The 15,460-nt window shown below is 43.7% G+C and overlaps 1 protein-coding gene across 1 annotated transcript in view; it reads left to right on the top strand.

Moving 5' to 3' along the window:
* The window catches only part of PYGM (glycogen phosphorylase, muscle associated), a 580,472-nt gene that overhangs the window by 36,349 nt on the left and 528,663 nt on the right, over positions 1–15,460 (top strand). Inside the window, exon 4 of the mRNA XM_089681655.1 lies at positions 13,773–13,876. Coding sequence (XP_089537781.1) covers positions 13,773–13,876 — 104 coding nt within the window. The remainder of the gene's footprint in view (positions 1–13,772; positions 13,877–15,460) is intronic.

Below are 15,460 nucleotides of genomic sequence, written 5' to 3'. Positions count from 1 at the left end.
TACTTTTTTTTTTCACTTTTTTTGCTATCACAAGAAATGTATATATCCCCTCTAACTGCAATAGGCATTGACAGGTATTCTTTTGAGAAATCTGGGTTCTTTTAGACTCTAGATATCTCCTCTTACGTCATCTGATCTCACCAAGACCGGTGTAATCAGATGCTTTCCCAATTTACAAATGGCACTGTTTATAACTTGCAAAACTGAAGTGATGAAATACTTGTAGCTTCCGATTTCTTAGACTATAGAGATGATTGGCTGGAGCTGGTCACATGGTACAGGGTGCTGTGATTGGCCCCATGTATCATGTGACAGCTGTGGGACAAATCACAGCTCACTAAGAGGAGAAGCAGAGCTGTTATGAATGAGATTGATTCATAACAGCTTTGCTTACATTGTGATCATGTGATCGCATAGTGATCACATGATCACAGGGTCCCATTCACTGGGATCTTCATTCCGCTGTGTCCGCCAGACACAGCAGTCGGGGGGAAGAGCACTGCGCACCTGCTCGGAGCGCTGCGCCCCCCTGTGTTAGTACAGCCAGAGCAATATATTGGTATATCGCTTTGCCTGTAGCTGCCGCCCGGCCGCAGTACATTGCGGGCGGGTGGGTGAATGGGAAGCGGTTAATACTGAAGGTTCCTTTTGTGTATTTGATATTTTTAATGGACTGATGTGGCTGCACATTATGCAGTGTTTATTGTTGCAGGGTTTTGGTTCCTTGTTTGAATCTGTGCAATCAAAATGAAGTTTTCACAGACTAATTTATGCTTGAGGTTGGGTGGTTGCCTGAAGGGCATTGTTTGGGGGTTGTTAATATATTTCTTTCAAAGTTTTGTCCTTTGTTACGGTGGGTTAAAATCTGTGATTATCGTTCTTATCCCTTCTAGTGCTGGACTCTATGTGGGTACCAGAATGTTGGTGTTGAGCCAAATCTGGGTTTAGTTTACAATGGGTTGATGTTGAATCTGAATCCCACTGTAGTCAATGCAAGCCAAAAACTCAGTAATGGCCATTATTCTATGCTAATAGGCAAAGTACTGACATACAAATGACATGGGGGGCTTGGCACTGCCCTGACAGACATATACCAAAACAAACAAAAAACAAAAAAAAAAAGAAAATTTAAAATGCAAAATTCCATTTAAAACTGCTTGTGAAGTGGTGCATCTGTATGATATACACAAACTACTAACTACTATTTACAAAGAAAAAAATGTTGGTAAATTGTTGGTAAATGACAGCTCTTGGCTTCTTTTTTAATGCTGTAATTCCTTTCATCTATACCAGACGATCCTAGATGAGGATCTGGCATAGATGTTAATGGGGGACCCCCTAAAATCCACTCCAGATCCTTAACTGAGCATGCAGCCTGGCAGGCCAGGAAAGTGGTAGGGATGAGCGGTGCCCTCCTTCCCCTAAACCATTTTAAGCCACATACTTTTGAGGGTACTTTGCCAGAGGGGACTGGGGACCCCCCTGGCAGAGCACCTTGTCCCCAAATTGATGAGGACAAGAGCCTCTTCTGTCCCAGTGGTTGAGGGGGGTCTGCAGGTTGTGGCTTATTGGAATCTCTAAACCCCCTTAAAAAATGAGGGGGTTTTTGATGGTGCCCCCCATGTAATGGAGTAAGGGATCCTGTCTAAAATAAATTAAAAAGCCCCACAATGTGATCCATTATTCATCATATCTTCCAGCAATGCAGATCCTCATCAATCAAGATGAATAATACCTGCTTTTGTGCCCCATGCTGTTGTTCACTTGCTATGAATGGTAACACCCTAGTGATAATAGCCGAATGTGAACAAAGGGAAGAGGTATATTGGGTGACATCATTGTCGAATGAATGTAGAATTTGGGGAATCCTACTCCTTGTTATAATTTTTTTTACATAATCCCCAGCCCTTTTTTACATTCACCAGTCAGATGATATATAGATGATATGGTTGTTAGGATGCCAGCAACTTAAGCACACCAGATGTACAGTATAACACCTTTTTGTTAATCCAGGGGTTCCCTACCACAGCGGCAAGATGTTTCCCTGCTTAAATCAATAATGCACTCTTCCTCCTCTCCTCCTCCATCAGAGACAAAAATAAACACTCCCAGTGCTCTCTGTATAATGATTTATTAAAATATACAGCAATATTGCACTCACATAAAAAAGTAGCATATAGCTTTAGGATAGGATCATGTTGTATCCAGGCAGAATCATATCCTCTGACCTAGGGACAGCATTCTGCTTGTTAGACTCGGTACTGTATCTTCTCTAACTTTTTGGCCTCCTGATGTAGGCCCTGTTTATTTATACGCCTTGCATGCACACCTTTAGAGAGTTCAGACCAGGCAAATTAGATGAACAGTAAAGATCTTTTACTGAGGTAGTTGCAGGTACACAAACAGTTCTCAAAGATATCTTCCTCACACTTTCCTGTACAAAGCTCTGTAGTACCCCATAAAGTTGCAATACGTTAGGCAGATGGAAAATCCACAAAAGTAATGCTTTTATGGCAATAGTCCATTTAGACAGTAAATCCACAAGAGGTAGTGAGTAATCCCTTAAACTCATAATCTGGTGATAATCCAGACCCCACTAGGAAACCCCATTGAACTCCCCCCCCCCTCCCCCCATCTTGGCAGTCTTTCCCTAGGAACCTCTCTTAGGGCACATTGTGAGCCCTATGTATCTGGCATCACCTGCAGGGGATGATAACATTTTGAAAAAGAGCAAGAAACCCCAGCCAGCATCATTAACCCTTCCTTCTCAGATTCACCAACCTAGCAGGTCAATCAAGAACAAATGTTGCAAATAGTTACTTTGTAACATTTGGTCTGCACATAAACTGTAACATAGCTGACCTGAGTAACCCCAGAGCATGAACACAGCAAAAGAAAAGTTTTTAACCCTTTTGGAAGTACCTGCTTACGCATCATTCCCCTTAGGTTTATTTGGTCATTGAATTAGAACACCCCAAAAGATTAGATATTACACGTTTGTACTTTAATCGCAGGCTGCATCAGTATTATGTTTGCCCTTAAATGTATCCTTGTATTTGTAACACTATATAAATGTATTTATTCTTTATCATATTATATAATTGCCTCTACATTTGAATTATTAATGGCTTTTGCAATATCATAAAACCTACACTGTGAAGGGCAGGTGCAGGCCAGCACGGAAATCATTCACACTTCAGATGCAAATCTGAAAAGGAGGGTCGCACACCGCTGGTATCATCCACAAAAAACTTTATTAGAGACGGTTCAGGTAGAACATGGTTCTGACATGGTGTCCTGTCTGTGCAGTCTCCTATAATGTTTTTTATGGATGTTACCAGCGGTGTGCAACCCTCCTTTTCAACTAGCATAGAACTGTATTATTCTAATAACAATAATAATAATAATAATAAGTTGTCAAGAGCACCTCACCCTCCTTATATCAGATGACAGGACCCCCCACCCCCACCATCAGGAATCAAGAGTTCCCCACCCTCCCTTACATCACAGTGCACCTTCCTTACCTTGGGCTGCTGCCGGGAAGAAGCTGAAGTGGAGCTGGGAAGCAGAAAGTGCAGGGTCTGGAGTCAGCTTCCGGAGTCTGCTGAATATTGAGACTGTCAGAGGAGGAGGCTGCACAGAGAGGTGCAGGATCTGTAGGAGGAGGTCTGGCCTCCTCTCTGCTGCTGAGAGGGGGTGGGGGCATAGATGAGGGGGTGCCGAAGCTGCAGGAGAGGTGCGAGGGCCATATGAAATAGCCTAGTGGGATAAATTCAGCCCACGGGCCTTGTGTTTGACACACGTGCTTTAATACATTAAGGTGCAGAAACATGAGTGTAGTTTTCATAGACCGTCCCTTTATATAAGGGTAAAGCAAAGTGTAAACATGGCAACATATTGATTCAACAAAACTAAATATTTTAGTGACTGATATTGCATTTCACAAAACAGAAACAGAGCAAGAACCAACATTATGAGCAGTACAATTACAACAGAAAAATTCACATGTAATAAGCAGGTTCAGGAAAACGAATGCATTCACCTGTTAGTAGGTGCACAATCAGACGGTTCAGGCCCGGATTTACCAACTCAACCCTATCTATATAAACTTCTGTATGCTCAATTTGGTATTTTAAATCCTGGAAAAGTTCCAGTATTCTGGGATGGTCCCATAAAGCTTGGCTGTAGAGCTTAGGGTGCACTTGCTCCAGGTGCAAGAACAAATGCTCCAGCACATACGGGAACTCGTATCCATAACAAGTTTTGTCATATTTGTTAAGGTATCAATGAAGGCAAGCAAACCTAGTCAGGTTGTGGTATGGAGTAGCATTGCTGGGTGGGGGAAAACAAACTATTCTTTCACTCTCATGGGCATGTACTAGGGGGTACAAGTGGAGGCAGAAGAGGGGACAGTCTCATCCTTGCTGTTTGATGGAGAAGACTGGTCCCCTCCAAGCACTGAACAGCAGTTTAGAAGGTGACCCTGGTAGAGGCTCCTGAGCTAGATGATTCCAGGGTGAGGGACAGACATCTAGTGTGGCTGGTGAGGTGGAGCTTACCTACTCTGGGATGGTAACAGCCAGAAACTCCGGTGACACAAGCTCTGACTTGACTGGTCTGGTATTGCGCTGGGAGGATGGACAGACAGTGTTTCACAGTGGTAGCTAACATAGAAAGACACAGGAATGGTCCCTCCAAGCTGACCAGTGAGGTACTCAGAGAACCACCTATGGAGTGCAGGATCATCAACAGTAGTATCACTCGAGTTGAGGCAGCGGCAGTGGAAGCAGCAGAAAGTGGCAGATCATCTATCTCCAAGTCTTGTGGTTCTTCTTCAGCCGATAACCGGTGGCAAAGCATAGTCTGGCAGCTCAAGCAGCAAGCCCATAGGAAAAAGTTGGAGGTTCAACTGTGACATTTTGGACAGACCAAGCAAATCACATCCCAATCCCTTGTGTGGCAGTGTGACATCCCACAACTTGCCAGTAAGAGAGCCCATTGTCCAGGATAGCCCACTTCGGAGTAGTTTTTAAGGTGGCTTACTTCCATGGCAACAGCTAATATGACATGGTGACAAAACTTCCTGCAGCAAGAACTATGTGGAGGCAAAGGGATTCCAGATCTGTGCACTTTTATCCTGCTTCCAATGCTGCAAGGGTCAATCCTTAAGCAAGCATGCAGTTTGACATCATTGATCACGAGCTGGGCACACTTCCTTTCACATGTCTGATCACAAATGGTAAACCTGCTTTGGTCTCTTTGGTACTAGTTAGGCATTGGGTGCATGCGGGGAGGGGAATGTATCCTACTGACTACGCCAAGTTGTGGGCAGGGCTTAAGGCTCCCCTGTGGGGATGCTGTAAAACTGCACTCACTAATGCCTAATCTAGGAAAATGAACCACTGTCATGTGAAAATCAATATTAAGGTGATACTTCAGAAATAGAAGAGAGCAGCACTTGCACAACTCTTTGTAATCCAACCAAATAAAGTTTAAGATGCATGCAGTGCTCGCAAAACAGTCCTAGCCAATCTTCACAGCAGCACAACATAAAACAAAATATGTTCCAAATACTGTATTATTATATTATTATTATACAGCGCTGTACATTACAAAGGGTGACAGAACAATAACAATACAATGCAAAACATGAAGGGATCGAGGGCCCTGCTCTTTCGAGCTTACAATCTAGGAGGGAGGGGATGGTGGCACAGGAGGAAATAGCTGTTGGGGATGGGGTGGTAGGAAGAGTGGGGGAAGTTGGCAAGTTAGCAGGGGGTGAGGTAGGCTTCCCTGAAGAGGTGGGTTTTCAGGGTGCGCCTAAAGGAGAAGAGAGTAGGTGATAATCTGATGGGTTGGGGCAGGGAGTTCCAGAGGATGGGTGACACCCTGGAGAAGTCCTGGAGAAGGAGAAGGAGGTCTTGTGAGGAGCGGAGTGTGCATGCTGGGTGGTACTTGGATATTAGGTCAGTGATGTAGTTCGAGGCAGTATGGTGGACAGCTTTGTACGTCAGTGTTAGGATTTTGAATTTGATCCATTACGCAATCGGAAGCCAGTGGAGGGATTGGCAGAGGGGGGTAGCGGAAATGGAGCGGTTGGAAAGGTGAATGAGTCTGGCAGCCGTATTCAGGATCGACTAAAGTGGGGATAGCCAGCGGCAAGGCAGGCCAGTAAGGAGGGAGTTGCAGTAATCGAGTCGTGATATGATGAGGGAGTGGATGAGCTGTTTAGTGGTTTCTGGGGTTAGGAATGTGCGTATTTTGGTGATGCTGCGGAAGTGGAGTCTGCACGAGCTTGTTAAAGATTGGACTTGGGGCTGGAAGGATAGGTTGGAGTCCAGAATGACACCAAGTACTCTGGCCTGCGGGGCAGGTTTGATGGTGGCGTTGTTGGATGTGATGGAGAAGTCAATGGGGGGTGGTGTCCGGGCTGGGGGGAAGACAAAGAAACTCAGTTTTGGAGAGGTTCAGTTTAAGGAAGTGGAGTGACATCCAGTCTGATATGTCGCTCAGTAGGTGTGTGATTCGGGCGGAGACTGAGGTGGTGAGGTGGGGGGTTGAGAGATAGATTTGTGTGTCATCGGCATATAGGTGGTATTTGAAGCCGTGAGAGTGTATAAGTTGGCCAAGGGAGGAGGTGTAGACGGAGAAGAGAAGGGGCCTCAGGACGAAGCCTTGAGGGACCCCAAAAGAGAGGGGGAGTGAGGGGGATGTCAGGGCAGGGCTGTGGAACGGACAGGTAGGCCTAGTGGCAGGGTAACGCACTGGCTGACGACAACCACCACCAACAGACCGAAGTCCCTCAGGGCGCGGAGTCTAAGTCCCAGGCTGCCCTTCACCAGGGCCCCTGATGGTGGGGATGGACTTGATGCAGCCAGGAACCAGGTCGCGGCCCCCGAGACACCCCGGCTGCGGTAATGGCCGCCGCCAATGGCGTGTAGCTGGTGAGAATGACAATAGCGTAGTCAGGCAAGCTGGGTCAACAACAACGGGACAAAACAGTACAGAACAGTAGACAGAGAATAACAGGTCACGGGCCGGGTTCAGCAACGGAAGGTCAGATCGAAGGAAAACACAGAGAATGGTCTAGTCACAAGCCGAGTCAAATACCAGAAGAGTCACGAGCGTATACACAGAGCTGTAGCAAGACAAAGACACAAGACACAAGTGCAAAGAGCATGTGCGGATCACAGGCTTATATGTACTCAGCCACACCCCTCTGGGGGATGGACCTCAGAGACCTGAAGGCATAAAAGCTCCCCACCATGCTCAGCATAAATCCAAGATGGATGCCAGCACATGGAGTAACATAACCTCTGGGAAAAGGTAGGACCTTGACAGGGGAGGTGGTAGCATTATAGGTAACGCTGAAAGAGCGTTGTGACAGGTAGGATGAGAGCCAGGAGAGAGCAGAATCTCTGAGGCCAAGGGAGTGTAGTTTTTTGAGGAGGGGGTGGTCGACTGTGTCGAAGGCCGCAGAGAGGTCAAGGAGTAGGAGCACTGAATAGTGGCCATTAGCTTTGGCGGTTAGCAGGTCGTTGGAGAGTTTAAGTAAGGCAGTTTCGGTGGAGTGTAGGGGACGGAAGCCGGACTGTAGGGGATCAAGGAGGTTGTTGTCGTTGAGGTGAGAGCTTAGGCAGCTGTAGACTAGGCGCTCGAGGAGTTTGGATGTAAATGGGAGCAGGGAGATGGGTCTGAGGTTGTTCGGGTCATTGGGGTCCAGGGAGGGCTTTTTAAGTATGGGGGTGATGTGTGCATGTTTCAGAAGTGAGGGGAAAGTGCCGGAGGAGAGGGAGAGATTAAAGATGTGGGTGAGGGAGCGTAGGATGGAGGGGGAGGGGGAGGGAGGTGATAGGAGTTGTGAGGGGATAGGGTCGAGGGGGCAGGTGGTGAGGCGGGCATCAGAGAGGATCTTGGAGACTTCCTCGATGGTAGTAAGGTCAAAGGTGTGGAATGTTGGGGGGGCTTCAGTATGAGGAATGTAGGGTGGGGTGGAAGTGGAGGTCAGAGCAGTGGTGGGGCCGTGGGAGAGGGGTGATGAGGGGGTAGCTGAGTGAGGGGGAAATGGGGTTGGAGGGAGTTTGAGCAGTGATGAAGTCCCTGCGGGTTATGTCGAGGGAGAGGAGGGATGAGGGGGTAGCTGTGTGAGAGGGGACGGGTTGAGAGGGCGTTTGAGTTGCGGCGATGTCCTTGCGAATTGTGTCAATCTTGTTTTTGAAGTGATTGGGAATCTCAAGGGCGGTGAGTGAGGTGCTGGGTGGAGGTGGGGGTGGCGAAAGTAGAGAGTTGAAGGTGGAGAAGAGTTGGCAAGGATTGGAGGAGAGGGCCTTGATGAGGGTCAGGAAGTAGGCTTGTTTGGCTGCGTGGAGGGAGGAGGTGTAGGTGTGGAAGGGAGATTTGTAGCGGGTGAAGGCTTGTTGGGATTTGATTTTGCGCCATAGTCGCTCCAGGGCACGATTGCTGTCGTGGAGTTGATCAGCTGCAGATTGGAGGGGGGCAGGGTTAAGGTTGCGGAGGTTACGGCTGGTAGTAGTGTGACATTTGGAGGGATAGGCGTTGGAGGATGAGGAGATAGAGAAAGTAATCAGGTTGTGGTCAGAGAGAGGGAAGGGGGTGTTAATGAGGTTACTGTAAGGCAAGGATACTGTATGTATGAACCAAATATTATTGTACCTCAACAATCCCAAAAATTCTGTCCTCAAAGTGGCAATAAATTAAATCTGCGAAAGTGTTCATAAATACAATAATAACTCCATAAACTAAATAAATGAAAATTAATGAAAATATGACACAAATCGTCTGTGAAGTCAAGTGTCCATAATATCCTAGGTATCCAGTGAATCTGAATCTACTACCTGCTCACACAGCCTCTTACCAGATTATCAGACCCCAAGTTATAGGTGGTCTGACATAACATGAAGCTGCAGATATATAGGAGATCTTGACCCGGATCATCCGACACAGAATTGCATGCAGCATTACTACCTTCTTCTCCTGCTCTGTGTGTGACTCAGCATAAAATATAGTGAAGTACCATCAAAAAAGTTTATTAATGCAAGCCAAAAAACTACTTACAAGATATCATCCTATTATGCACATATAGTATAAAACATGCTGCTGTCGGCTCCAGAAAAGTGCGAGTGATGTCAGCACAAACTCCGTCCCACCGCAGGGGCATACAGGACAGTCATATGTGGTCACCCCTGGACACAAAGTATTGCTGATCAGGGTAAAAAGCCAATGACAGTGGCTCTTTACCATGTGATCACTGTGTCCAATCACAGCCAATCACTGAAATGTAAACAAGAACTGGTAACAAACCTGTGGAAAGTAGTGGGTCAATGACGGAATCGGAGGTGGAAAAAGTCCCTTTTAAAAGGAAAAGGTGCTGTGAAGACCAGGCAACCGCCAAAAGCGTCATTCACCCCAATGGTGATTTGACAAGCACTAACGACACTAGACCCCTGGATGAAAGGCCCAGTACTAGTACTGGGACATCACATCAGACCCGAAAAATTAGAGTCCATACAAGTCTCCCAGAGGGCACCCATTATGACTGTCCTCCAACTCAGGATCAGATACAATCGCCCCAACTGATTTTTTAAATTTATTTTTCACCAACAATCTATTTCAGTTAATTGTGGACCAAACCAATCATTTTGCCCAGCAATGCATTGCAAATAGCCCCAATTCATCCTATGCCCACCCATTTGAATGGAGACCTGTCACAGTGGAGGAATTCAAATACTTTTTGGGCCTCACAATTAACATGGGGCTTACAAAAAAAAATTAAGGGTATAATACTGGATTACTGGACCTACCCCTCCTCATTACATGCCCATTTATTCATCTGTTACGTCAAGGTCACGCTCTGAAATTACCATGTGCTTCCTCCATTTCAGCGATAATACACAGTGTCCTCCCAGAGATCAGCCTGGCTATGATAAGTTTTAAAAAATGTGCCCACTAATACATTATTTTTTCCCAGAGGTATGTTGCATTGTATATCCCTGACAAACACATCTCTGTTCACAAGTCTCTTGTCCATTTCACTGGCCGACTGTGAATCAAGTAGTAAATTCTCAGTAAAAGGGCCAGATATGGAGTGAAGCTCTACAAGCTGTGTGAATGAGCCACAATGTATTTGTATGCCTTCCGTGTGTACGAAGGCAAAGATTCCCAGCTCCAGCCCCTTCAGTGCCCAACTTACATAAGCACAAGTGGAAAAATTGTCTGGGACCTGGCATTTCCACTGTTCAAAAAGTGTTACCACTTCTACCTGGATAACCTCTACAAAAGCCTGCCCCTATTCCACCACCTGTACCTCCATGAACAAACAGGAAGAGCTTCCCACAAAGGTTGGTGACCACAAGACTAAAAAGAGGGAATCAGCATGTTTGGGAAACGACAAAGTGTTGGCCTTGAAGTTGATGGATAAGAGAGATTTATATGTCCTGTACTGACCCATGTTTATGAACCATGTTTCTGCCTGCTGCCTGGATGTCAGACTGCTGTCTGTACTGACCCTGGCCTGTTTATTAACAATATGCCTGCCTGCTGCCTGGACAATTCTTTGGGCTGTTGCTGACCTCATCCCTGCCTGCTGCCTTGACCATTGCTCTCCTCTTCAGACAACTGCATTACCAAAACCACAGCTTCCTGTACTTCCTGGCCAGTGAACATAGCATTGTGCTATAGGGACAGCCATGTAGCATTAGGCTAGGCTTGCTTGGCTTTTAGGAACAGGAACTGCTGTAGGTGAAGCTACACTATGCTATATTTACTGACCACTCTTGCTGGGGCGATCATTAAAGTACATTGTTTTCTATATAGTGTTGGTTGATTTTTTGTGTTGCACAGGTTGAAGATTTGGGTACATAATAGGTCCAGAGATTGAAAAGGTCTTTAGCATGTGGTATCATCATACTCAGGAGGAGTAGCAGAATGTATTTTGGGGTGTAAATCTCAGTATGTCCAAGCGGTGTGTTGAAAATTATTTTTTTTACAAGTTGCCAATTTATAAGATATTTCTATTTTCTTTCCACGTTTTCCAAAAATTCATGGCAAAAAATGACATGTTCAGAAGACTCATTATGCCCCGTAGAAAATACACTGGGATCTTTGCTTTCCAAAATGTTATTTTGTGGGTGTTTCCTATGTCTTGGTGCTCCAGGGCCTTCAAAAGTGTGATAGTCAGGAAATTACATGATTAAAATATGCCCCTAGAAAGCCTGAAGGCGCTACTTGGATGTTGGGCTTCTCTATGCGGCTAGGCTGTGAAAAAAATCACACACGTGGTATTGCCATATGCAGGAGGAGTAGCAGAATGTGATTTGGGGTGTAATTGCAAGTATGCCTATGCCAGGTGTGAAAAATTACTTGTTAATATGACAATTTCATGGAAAATTTATTTTTTTTAATTTAATTGCTTAATTTTCCAAAGAATTGTGGGAAAAAAATTACAACTTCAGAAAACTCACCATGCCTCTTAATAAATACCTTGGACTGTCTGCTTTCCAAAAAGAGGTCATTTGGGGGATATTTGCACTGTCTTGGCATTTTCAGGCCTCAAGAAATGAGATAGGCAGTCAGTTCATCAGGATTTATTAATTTCCAATGATACATACCATAGCTTGTAGACTTTATAACTTTCCCACAGACTCAACGATATACACTTATTTGGGTTATTTTTACCAAAGAGATGTAGCAGTATAAATGTTGGCCTGAATTTGTGAAGAAAAATTACTTATTTGCAAAATGTTATAATAGAAACTAAGAAAATTTGTTTTTTTCTCAAAATCTTTGGTCTTTTTAGCTTACTTTGCAAAAAAATAGAAAACACAGTGGTGATTAAATACCACCATAAAAAAAGTTCTATTTATCTAAAAAAAACTATAAAAAATTATTTTGGCTACAGTGTTATATGACTGAGTAATTATCATTCAAAGTGTGAGAGCAGTGAAAGCTGAAAATTGGCCTGAGCAGGAAGGGGGTAAATGTGTCTGGTATTGAAGTAGTTAACTGATGATTGGCAGCTGTGTCAGTTCACATAGAACAGGGGTGTCCAAACTTTTTTAAAAGAGTGAACATGGTGGAGGGCCGAACATTTTTCCGAACATTCTTTGAACCATTACAATTAAATGCAAATAAATTATTTTATGCCAAGTTAATTGCAAACGACATACTTTTCATTTCATAACATTAAGATCAACTGACAGCTGAGTTTTCACAATGTATTGAAAATAAATTTAAAAAAAACTTACCTGCACTAATGTGAAGGGTGAAAAAGGTAGCTGGAGCTGAAGTCTCTGCTCGGCAGCCGGGAGGGGAAGAGAAACACACTTCACGCTGGAAGCCCGGCCCTGACATCACCGCCCTCTGTCGCTCCCAGCGTGGCGCAGTCACGCATGCGCACTGCTCTCAAGCAGAAGACTGTCTGCCACAGAAGGGAGGGCCGTGCGACAGCCGCATTTACACAGACCAGGGAGAATGCGCCGCAGTCAGGCATGCACACTGCCCTCTGCTCTCAAGCAGAAGACTGTCTGCCATAGAAGGGAGGGCCGTGGGAGGGCCACATTACACAGAGCAGGGGGGGCTGTTGGAGGGCCGTATTAAACCGACCCCCGGGCCGTAAATGGCCGGCGGGCCGGACTTTGGACATGCCTGACATAGAAGTTGTAGTATTCCATCAGGTCCACTTCACCTTTCAATTTTCCAGTGGTTGGTTCAGGCACTTCCTTTGTTGTGATTGGTGGAGGGGTTTACAAATACTTGGTGGTTGTGATTTAGTTGCAGTTTACTTCTAACTTGACAAATGGCTAAAATGCTGCTTGAAATGGGAATGCCATCTATTTTATCCTTCCTTATTGTTTTATCAATTGCTTAAGCAATTGTGAAAGATATATTAATACAGATAAAGACTTGTGTGCTGATAAGTTCTTGGATCATAATAGAATTATGCACAGTGGATGTGATGACGTTTCTAATAAATATCAAAGTAAATAGAGTACTCAAAATGTTGTGATGCATAGCTTACATTGGTACATACGTACAGTAGCTCATGTATTTGCACACAAATTCTCTCTATATAGCTAACTACAAAGTTAAAATCACTTCCCCTAGCAGCCTATATTTCTTTATTAGCTATCAGTAGATTATTTTAAAATGATGTATTACAGGGCTCTTTTTGATGTTGCTGGCTCAATATTTCAAAGAACATTAGTCTAATTTTCTTATTTGTGTACCCAAAAAAGATTGCCCTTTTCCCTCCATCTTTCTTTTTTTTTTTTCAGTATTATACTGTATTCTGATAAACATAAAATATATTATATAAACATTTTCGATTCTTTAGTGTTCTACTTGTTTCCATTATAATGCAAAAGATACTAGGGTATATACAATGTAGCTTGTGTTTATACTGTATCTTTCTATAACTTTATGGTTGTTACAGAAACAATTGAGTACTGTCCGTGATGCTTTTTTTATTTGCACTAACATACAATTTTGAGGACAAGCTGTTTGGACTTTGAAGAAGGGGACATACCCCGAAAGCTTGTCCTCAAAATTGTATGTTAGTGCAAATAAAAAAAGTATTACGGACAGTACTCAATTGTTTCTGTCGCAAATGCACTAATACGGCTACAATCACCTCAAGCGTTTATGGTTGTTCTAAAGTAAAGAACGATAGTATAGTTCATAGTATATTTTACTGGACTTTCATATACCTATATTTTGCATTATCGCTATATTCTCCGTTTCTTTCTCATATGCAGCTTGTTTTCTGGACTCAATGGCTACTCTTGGACTTGCAGCATATGGCTACGGTATCCGATATGAGTTTGGAATTTTCAACCAAAAGATTAGCAATGGCTGGCAGGTTTGTAATAATTATTTAACAAATAGCTTAATACAAGTTGTATAGAAAGTATTATAACTATATACAGGGCTTTTTTATTGTCAGAGAACAGGTACTTTAGCCCTCATACCCTGGGACACCCTTTTTTCCACCTTCTCCCAGCACCCCTTCCTTTTAGAGGTTTTATGTTCCCACATCAGCATAATATCATGCACCAACTCCTACTACACTCCCTATTCAACTCTCTATTAACACCCTGACTTCACAATGTATCTGTTGTCCTTGATTTTGCCTTTACATAGGTTAACTTTAAAGTTTTACCCCAACCATATTTTTCCGTTTTGTGCAGACTGAAAAAAAGGGCTAGAACATATGTTGGTTTCTGTATTGTTGTCTGTGCCCCTGATTTTTCTAACTTTATGTCCCAAAAACTGTCTCATACCCATCACACAAAGTGCCACAGGAACAGGAAATCTCCTAACAATCAGTCTACTAAATCATATCCTTATTCTCCAAAAGTCATCCATATACAGTGGGGATCGAAAGTTTGGGCACCCCAGCTAAAAATTTGTATTAATGTGCATAAAGAAGCCAAGGAAAGATGGAAAAATCTCCAAAAGGCATCAAATTACGGATTAGACATTCTTATAATATGTCAACAAAAGTTAGATTTTATTTCCATCATTTACACTTTCAAAATAACAGAAAACAAAAAAATGGCGTCTGCAAAGGTTTGGGCACCCTGCAGAGTTAATATCTTGTACTGCCCCCTTTGGCAAGTATCACAGCTTGTAAACGCTTTTTGTAGCCAGCCAAGAGTCTTTCAATTCTTGTTTGAGGTATCTTTGCCCATTCTTCCTTACAAAAGTCTTCCAGTTCTTTGAGATTTCTGGGCTGTCTGTCACGCACTGCTCTTTTAAGGTCTATCCATAGATTTTCAATTATGTTGAGGTCAGGAGATTGTGAAGGCCATGGCAAAACCTTCAGTTTACGCCTCTTGATGTAATCCCCCGTGGATTTCGAGGTGTGTTTAGGATCATTATCCATTTGTAGAAGCCATCCTCTCTTTAACTTCAGCTTTTTCACAGATGGCATCAAGTTACCATCCAAAATTTGCTGAAATTTTATTGAATCCATTTTTCCTTCTACTTGTGAGATGTTCCCTGTGCCACTGGCTGCAACACAACCCCAAAGCATGATTGATCCAACCCCATGCTTAACAGTTGGACAGAGGCTCTTTTCATTAAATTCTGTGCCCCTTCTTCTCCAAACGTACCTTTGCTCATTCCGGCCAAAAAGTTCAATTTTAACCTCATCGGTCCACAGAACTTGTTTCCAAAATGCATCAGGCTTGTCTATATGTTCATTTGCAAAGTTCAAACGATGATTTTTGTGGTGAGGACGTAGAAGAGGTTTTCTTCTGAGGACTCTTACATGAAGACCATATTTGTACAAGTATCTCTTTATAGTGGAATAGTGTACCACAACTCCAGTGTCTGCCAGATCTTTCTGGAGGGATCGTGCAGTCAAACGTGGGTTTTGAATTGTTTTTCTCACAATCCTGCGAGCTGTTCTGTCTGATATTTTTCTTGGTCTTCCAGATCT

This window comes from Staurois parvus, unplaced genomic scaffold (assembly GCF_062004578.1).
Source record: "Staurois parvus isolate SC_StPar_1 unplaced genomic scaffold, SC_StPar_1.0 ptg000275l, whole genome shotgun sequence".
NCBI lineage: Eukaryota > Metazoa > Chordata > Amphibia > Anura > Ranidae > Staurois > Staurois parvus.
Note: the sequence above shows the minus strand (reverse complement) of the source record. Positions and strands in the feature narration are given on the sequence as shown.